Below are 8,083 nucleotides of genomic sequence, written 5' to 3' on the forward strand. Positions count from 1 at the left end.
TGTCTGAATCCGATGACGAACAACATAAGAACTATAAATGAATTGATAAATTCAAATCATTTGCTGACTGTTTGGTCTTCTTGTTCATGCGTTATTTAAGTCAGCTCTCTTGTAGCATCAAGCCTGATCATTAATTTATGCAATCATAGATTATTCCTGTTTATTTATGGAAACTTCCCGTAAATTCTAGCTCAAGTTCAATATATCCAATAAATCGCTGGAAGGCTTATGATGAGAGCTTTCCAATGAGCTACATCTCAATGGTCGAAGATGGGAGGGGGACGATATGAGGGAGTGAATGTTTAACAGATAAATAAACCTCTGGTATAGGGCATGCTCCATATCATATAAAAATGAGTCATACATCTTTGGAAAGCTAATGATGATGTATTATTCATCTTATTTATGTATATGTTGAATATTCACCCCCTCATATCTTCCCTCCTCCCCCAACCTTCGACAATTGAAATAGCTTATTAGAAAGTTCTCGTTATAAGCTTTACCACGATTTATGAATTTAAGCATTAAAAAAACTTTTTATGCCCTATTATTCAGCTTGCAATTTTCTTGTATGTGTAGAGGGTTGGGGATCTAAAATCAACCGATGTAGCGGAAAAGGTGCTACTTTTCATGTTTTTGTGTTATTGAACTTTTCCTGTAAAATATATTATTGTCCGGCAAATTAATCAAATTGATTTATGTGTTTGTGTTAAGGCGTTAAAGGATCCATGGTAACAGAGGCCTCTAAAATGACAACTTCTTAATTGCACTCTTATTTTAGTAAAACGTAAGTTACACATATACACGCGTTTTCATACATCACTTTACAAAAATCGAATTAACACTCTGGTGTTTCTTCCAAAATGAAAGGTAAGTGAAAGTCAATTTTTTTTTTTCATCCAAATTTTTATTTACGTTTTACATTTATAAATTATTTTTTTTTGAATGTTCAGTGTAGGTGTATTTTTTTTTTCTAACTGAACATTCATTTTTTCAGGTTTGCTATCTATTGATTATTTTACTTAATTACATATGTGCATTTTTTTATTGTGTTGTAATCCAATTAGGTACCAACTTTTTATTTGTCCAAACTGTAGTCCAGGTTTCTGTGCAAAATTCCGTATATATCGGGTGATATTTTGGCTTTAAATAGTTTAGTTGTATCGTCGTTAAACGTACAAGATTTGTCCATAAAACACGATTCTGTGAAATAAAAAAAAATATATTAAAAGTTAAAAAGAATTCCTAACGGCGATAAAAATTAATGTTTTATAGCCACTGTATTATTATTAAATGTTGATTAGCTTGTAGTTAAGCAATTGCATAATTAATCGACTACGATTTCACTTTTTTAGTATATAANAAATAATTTACTTAAGGATAATGCCCACAAAATAAATTAAATCCCTATGTGGAGTGCTATCATGTTGAAATATATATATATACACCTTATAAAAAAAATTGCAACCAATCACCAACTATAACAATTCTCTCTTAAAGCCTTAAATCGTTATGGGACCGTTCAAGTATTACCTAACGCAGTTTGGGGTGGTTGGGATGGTACGTTACATGGGTGGAGGAATGGAGGGCACAAAGTTTGCATTGTCTTTGTTAAAAAAAAAAAAAAGAGTTACTGATTATCCGGTATTTGGCGTGACATTTTTAGGTAAAAATGACCATATGAGAGTTACGTAACGTTTAGAGAAGGGAAGGTGGTGAAACTAAACCTTATGGTGCGTTATAAGGGCGGAGGGAAGGTGAAAAATCACTAAAAAACTTGAAGGGCCCCAATGCAGCTCACTCAATATTTAGGGTACCTACATTTGTAAGATTTTTATTTAGTAGAACTTTCCTTCTGATGATGCCCTGGTAAGGCGAAATATCTAGTACATTGAGTAACAAGTAAAAACTTGTGAAACATTTACCTTGATTGCAACAAACTCCTTGAGTTGCACATCGTCCATGTTTCCATCTACAAGAACTGTTTCCTGCTATGCAAGGTTCTGGCCCGTTGAACAAGCCCTCGTACTTGCATTTAAGTGAATCGCTGGTTCCTATGAGACATCCAAATTGACCACAACAAATATTAGGGCCAAAGCATTGCCCTGTTAATCCTGGACCACAAGAAGTACACTAAAATTAAATAACGGACCTTATTTATATGTATCATTTTTTCACTTTAATTTTTCTCAGGGAAAAAAGGTACCATATGCCACCGAACATCAAAAAATATATTTTTTTTTTAATAAAAGGGTATTGATTGCTTCTAATAGTTGTTCTGTGTAGGTAATTGTATCATAATCTATATACTTAAGTACGTACAGGTTGTATATCGCCCTCCATTTTTCCATTTCTTTTTCTTCCACCTCTTGGACAGTTGGTTATCAGACAACCGAAAACCAAAGAATAACAGAGAACAATGACGAAAACTAGACACACGTTGGTGTACATTTCCTCAAAGAAACTGATATTTTTGAATTTTTATTCCCTTTTATATATCATGCGTAACCAACTTAATATACAGGAGAAATACACACTTACCTACATATGTTAAATATAAGAAGGGGTTCTCAATCCACCCCATTATTTCTTTTTTTTTCTTCGTTTTAGAAGCAGCAGGTCCTTCTTGAATTTCAACACTCACGTAAATTTTCTCCTTTGTACTTTCAACAAACAGGAATCATGACTGAATTTTTAAACAACGTTTGTATTGTCGTTATGAATTTGGAATAGCAGTAACAATAATATGTCTGAATCCGATGACGAAGTTACTGAAAAATACATTAAAATAGTTTTCGTGGGAGACAGTACTGTAGGGAAGGTAAATCTGTTAAAATCTTGCTTCGTACACACGGTGTCGTTAATATTTATTGCCATGATTTAAAAATATACATGGTGGCGTTTACCATGTAATTCTTATAGGGACCGTTCATGTATTTACGTCATGTCCCACTTTTTTGAACTTCTACCCCTAGTAACCCTTCGTCATGCAGCTGTTATACTCCCTTCCTTCCCTATCACGTCATGCTGACATTTTTATGTTTTCGTTAGTGGTTTATTTTTGAAGTCATCTTGCAACAAATTAAATACTCAATTACCAAATTTGTTTAAACATAAAAGTAATCACAAAAAAGCATAAGAACGAATATTTTCTAAATCTTCCCTTATTATCACACTTCTTTACGTTACCCTAATCCCCCCTTTCCCTCCTTGCGGTGTGACTTAATGTATGAATGTTTTTTTTTAGTATTACAACTTGATATTATTTTTTGCTATTCTTATGTTTTCTAATATTTTGATGTAATATGATGTGGTCGTGAGTGTTAGGTTTTCATTTTCCACATAACATGTGATGTTACTGCTTGAGTGGGGGGAGGTGTATAATTCGACCCCTGTGACTCCCACTTTGTATACACTGCGATATCATTTTTCGTATATTTTTATGTAGATTATTACTTTAATTATTAATTTTTCAATAATTTGTAGTCTAGTATCATAAGAAGGTTTTGTTTTAACGAATTTTCGAGAAATTACAATGGCACGTCGGGTGCTGATTTTTATAGAAAGCATGTTGTGCTGCCTTCCTTACAGAATACAGTTTTAAAAATTACTGATGTAAGTGGTCAAGAATTAAGTGGTACCATGTTGGACAAATATTTATTCAAATGTGATGTAAGTCTTATAAAATATTTTGCTTCTTTTTGGCACTATTTCAATGATTGTTATTTATTTATTTTAGATAGTTATATTAGTTTACGACATTACAAATTCGGCTAGTTTTGATGTTATGTCCGATTGGATATCAACTTTGTATAAGTATTTAAAAAAGTCACCACCTATCAGTGCAATTTTTGGAAATAAATGTAAAGAATTTATTACTTTTAATTAATTTGAATAGTACTTAACTGTAATTACTGTACCTTCTTAGGTGATTTAGAACATCAAAGGGCAGTGAGATTAGATAAAACAAGGGATTTTGTACAAGAACATAAAGTCCAAAATTTCCTTGTTTCTGCAAGAACGGGAGAAAAAGTGAGATGTTGAAATATTTTGTTTTAAATAAATAACTTTATGAGCTTTGTAGGTGTTTTCCAGCATCTTGGAGCTGGTGTATAAGCATTTAGGTTTACCTTTACCTACTGGTGTCTCTCAGCAATCTTCTTCCCTGAAAAGTCCAAGTGCAGTCGTGTCTCATTGCCAAAAAGATAAGAGAAAGAAATCGCAATCATCTTCTGCAAAAACAACCAGACGTTTGCAGTCACCTGTCTGCCTTTTACAATAACAAACATAGTATTAAACAATCATTTTTGTAATTTTTGAATGCTTGTTTTATCGTATTAATAAAAAATTTTTTAAAAAGATATCCAAAAAATGTTTTACGTATGTATTCCTAATTCCTGATATACATTCATACGATATTCATAGCAGTATTATATTAGGTATGATACTCGAGTAGTTTGCCAATGCCTTCCATTAGATGTATTTGTTACTTTGTAGCTGTTTACTTCTAAGGTTCCGTATCACAAAAAGTTCAAAGGAACCCTTATTATGAGATCTCCGTGTCTGTACATCACAGTTGGTTACCTATCTCACCATAAACAATCAGTAATAATGATATGAATTTGAAATTTAGCACAGTTTAGGAACGAGCTGCCTCATATTTATTTTAAATGAAATTTGCTTAAAAATATTTTAAAGTAGGGCCCAAATGTGAGGTGAAGATTTAATAGTTTTTGATTGATTATTCAAATTTTATCTATTTTTATTTCCAATGATTATGGTACCAAAATAAAATTATTCATCATATTTATTTTATTTTTCCGAAACTTTTAAATTTCCAAAATCTTTGATAAAGGAAGAACATTTTTTATTTCCAGGTGTTTTATTATGTAATCCGACCTTTATTGAAAATATGCACGTGTACATGTTATAATACTGTAGGTATTATTATTTTCTCTCAACTGTATTTGTTTCCTAAAAGATATTTTGTTACATACTGTCTGCATACTTTTTAAATCGGAAATTGTAAACTTTATCTTGTTTTTTATCTTCTTTCTTTGAACTACGAGTATAAAAGTTAAGAATTGTTACCTTAATATATGTATACAAGGTGATTCCATTTAAATCTTAATTAAGAAAAGTCAACTTTATTACAATGAGGCATTTTTATTTTGTTTCTTTTTTTAGTAATTGAAAAATATACTGAAAATGTCCGATTTTGTATTATTTGCAATTACTTGAGTAAAATAATGCCAGCTTTGCAATCTAGATGTACCAGGTTTCGATTTGCACCTCTAAAGCCTGAACAGATATTGCCTAGGTTGGATTACGTCATCGAACAAGAAAAGTAATTTTTTTACACATCATTAACGACAATTTAAGACACCACTTATTCTGTTCTTTTGTTTAGCTTAAAAGTTACTGAAGATGGCAAAAATGCTTTATTAACATTAGCAAATGGTGATATGAGAAAAGTTTTAAACGTTTTGCAAAGTACTTGGCTAGCTTTTAAGAATGTTACTGAAAACAACGTGTACACATGTGTTGGTCATCCATTGAAAAAGGATATTGAAAATATAGTAGCCTGGTCATTAAACGAAAACTTTAGAACAACCTACAATAATATTAAAAAACTTCAAGTTGTCAAGGGGTTAGCTCTCAATGATATTCTTACAGAAGTTCACAAATACGTGCAGAGGAGTAAGTTAAATTAAAAATAGTGTTATTTTTTTGCCAATGGAAAGGTTTATGTTTTAGTTGAGTTTCCACAGGAAGTTATGCTCAACTTATTGAATGAATTGGCTGAAATTGAAATGAGACTTTCAAGTGGGGCCAGCGAAAATATTCAACTTACTGCTTTTGTATCTGCATTTCAAGAAGTCAAAGAAATTGGCCCACCTAGAGATTCTTAAACTGTAATTAATTATTCACTAATGTATTTTTTATATAATAAAAATTTTAATGTCCCAGTTGGTTTTTGGTTTTCTACAACATTAACTACGAATTGAANTACTGTTTATAAAATTAGCTTTGTTATGTCTTCAATATTATATGTACCAAACGCTGTTGCGGTGTTCAGAAAAAAATAGTAGTCTTAAATCGGCAGTTGATTGACTCAGACCTTTACTTTTACTAATAATATTTTTGTTAATTGTGAAATAAATTTGTCTTGTTGTTGAAGTGCTGCATTTTCACTACGTCCGAACTGATGTACAAGATTGGACGGGTAGTTTTTTCGAGTACACAACAACAATAATGAAGAGTGCCCCTTCTTTATTCTTTTTCTAATTTCATTAAATATTTTTTTTAAGAATTAATAAGAAGAAAGTAAGTACCATTTGGGTAGAAACGGTCCCCCAGTATTTTAATTATACAATAAAAACTTGAAGCAGCAATTATGTCCTAGGCAAATAGCAAAATTGGGCAGTCCCTACCCGCATTTTGTAAAACGCCCAGGCATATGACAAAACGTATACATACATCAGCCATAATGAAAATTTTGCTACTTATTGCAGTAACTACCACGGCGTTTTATAAATAGCCTGATTTTGCTATTTGTCTACGTTATATACATATATATACATAGACATTCGACGGTTATATCGAAAATAATGCAACTGTGCCAATAAAATGAACTTTTCATTCTATTAACTTAAATCGCATTGAAAATTTCATTTTGTTGAAAAATTATGACTGAGGGGCACCAGTGTTTTTCTTAAATATGTGCGTTACCTAAATTTTTAATTAATGAAAATTTATATGAACTTTTTAGAACTTTTATTTCTCAACTATTTAACAGTTAACATACTTTACAAAAATAACATGTTTTAAACCTGATCCATGCATTATCACAAACAATTACCAAGATCAAGAATGGAAATCAGTCTTTACCTTTTTCAGTTTCTAACATAAACACTGGAAATATTACAAAAAATAATTTAGGTATATTTATAACAAAACTTTACATTTAAATAAAAAATAATTACTTTATGATATATACCTATTAGGATACAATGAATAAAAAATTATCGTAAAATAGATAAATAGGTAGCAAAATTTAACTTGAATTAGATTTATAAGGTACTTAAATGGATAAAGAGATTTCCACATTGAGGCAAATATCATAAATATTCATAGTAATAACTTTCTTTGTAATTATATTGCTAATACTATCATCTACAGCAAGCATACACATATCAGCAGTAACAATATTTGTGTGGTTTATAACATTCTATAACAATAATAATAGTCAGTTATTGCATTTTATTTTTAAACATACATAGTAAAATATAGGTACACATCTAAATTGATGTCTACCATCTATTGCTATATTTAAATTTCATACTTTCTAAAATAAATAATTTTATCTAAATCTATTTGACTATCACTGAGCTATAGTTAAACTCATCCAAACAGATTCATAAAGTTGTTAAATCCATTTGAAATTGAAGACAGTATACCATCGTTTGAGTTATGCGCTACAATGCCTTGAGGTACTCGGTGATAATGGGGTATCACTTTTTGGGGGCGGTAAAAATTACCGTCATTGCGCTAAAAAAATATTAACTGTTTCTTAAACAGCTCTTTTTCAAAAGCTAGTCTTTTAGATATTTTTTAACTCCTATTTATTATTATTTTTATCTACAAACGTATAAAAGAACTACTATTTCAGTCATTTTTACCCTCGTTATTTTTGCATTTATTTCAAAAAGCAGAAAAGGAAATGAAATGAAAAAATTAATAAAAGTGTAATGTGAGAGGATACATGATGTGTTTAATTATTATTATAAAAAACATGTAGAAGAAAAGTTTTATGACAAGTAGATTTTGTGTAGCCATTCACCACAGCAATATAAACTTTTTTTTTTCTTGTGTAAACTTTAAGATAACTTTAAATACTATGCCTTTTTTTGTAATAAAATTATTTTCATACCTATTCTTTTTTGTCATCTCTTGTAAATTTTTAAAAAATTAAAAAAAAATTACCATCACCATTTAAATTTAGCTTTTGAATATTTATTAATTTATGAAAATTATTACCTTATGATTATAATATTTCTGGGGAGGTAAATTTGTTACCCTC

General features: G+C 30.3%; 4 protein-coding genes across 5 annotated transcripts in view; 2 read left to right on the forward strand and 2 right to left on the reverse strand.

Moving 5' to 3' along the window:
* Positions 1-5,969, forward strand: part of LOC108740484 (replication factor C subunit 5) — a 14,440-nt gene extending 8,471 nt beyond the window's left edge. The window contains exons 5-7 of the mRNA XM_018474814.2: positions 5,188-5,347; positions 5,411-5,700; positions 5,758-5,969. Of these exons, the coding sequence (XP_018330316.2) occupies positions 5,188-5,347; positions 5,411-5,700; positions 5,758-5,912 (605 nt within the window). The 3' untranslated portion in view covers positions 5,913-5,969. The remainder of the gene's footprint in view (positions 1-5,187; positions 5,348-5,410; positions 5,701-5,757) is intronic.
* On the forward strand, positions 26-4,361 carry LOC108740762 (ras-related protein Rab-28-like). Its single transcript, XM_018475222.2, has 6 exons — positions 26-870; positions 2,611-2,821; positions 3,487-3,672; positions 3,740-3,863; positions 3,929-4,032; positions 4,085-4,361. Exons 2-6 carry the CDS (start codon positions 2,747-2,749, stop codon positions 4,280-4,282), a joined length of 687 nt encoding a protein of 228 aa, XP_018330724.1. The 5' UTR covers positions 26-870; positions 2,611-2,746; the 3' UTR covers positions 4,283-4,361.
* Positions 1,377-2,472, reverse strand: LOC108740786 (oxytocin-neurophysin 1-like). The gene is made up of 2 exons (XM_018475262.2): positions 2,323-2,472; positions 1,377-2,133 (listed from the first exon to the last, which is right to left on the reverse strand). Exons 1-2 carry the CDS (start codon positions 2,449-2,451, stop codon positions 1,798-1,800), a joined length of 465 nt encoding a protein of 154 aa, XP_018330764.1. The 5' UTR covers positions 2,452-2,472; the 3' UTR covers positions 1,377-1,797.
* A 1,277-nt stretch (positions 5,970-7,246) lies between the features above and the next one.
* Positions 7,247-8,083, reverse strand: part of LOC108740741 (carboxypeptidase M) — a gene marked incomplete in the record, with an annotated part of 19,779 nt that continues 18,942 nt past the window's right edge. For both annotated transcript variants that reach the window (XM_025976533.1, XM_025976534.1), the window contains 2 exon segments: positions 7,247-7,551; positions 8,041-8,083.

This window comes from Agrilus planipennis, unplaced genomic scaffold, assembly GCF_000699045.2.
Source record: "Agrilus planipennis isolate EAB-ADULT unplaced genomic scaffold, Apla_2.0 scaffold21, whole genome shotgun sequence".
NCBI classification, from domain to species: domain Eukaryota; kingdom Metazoa; phylum Arthropoda; class Insecta; order Coleoptera; family Buprestidae; genus Agrilus; species Agrilus planipennis.

What these genes read in the sequence shown, in the direction of transcription:
- LOC108740786 (XM_018475262.2), bottom strand. Translation starts at nt 2,451, where the DNA reads ATGTACACCAACGTGTGTCTAGTTTTCGTCATTGTTCTCTGTTATTCT. An exon ending in TGGAGGGCGATATACAACCT is followed by an intron (nt 2,134 to 2,322) that starts GTACGTACTTAA and finishes ATTTAATTTTAG; the next exon opens with TGTACTTCTTGTGGTCCAGG.
- LOC108740762 (XM_018475222.2), top strand. Translation starts at nt 2,747, where the DNA reads ATGTCTGAATCCGATGACGAAGTTACTGAAAAATACATTAAAATAGTT. An exon ending in GAGACAGTACTGTAGGGAAG is followed by an intron (nt 2,822 to 3,486) that starts GTAAATCTGTTA and finishes AATAATTTGTAG; the next exon opens with TCTAGTATCATAAGAAGGTT. An exon ending in TGCAATTTTTGGAAATAAAT is followed by an intron (nt 3,864 to 3,928) that starts GTAAAGAATTTA and finishes GTACCTTCTTAG; the next exon opens with GTGATTTAGAACATCAAAGG.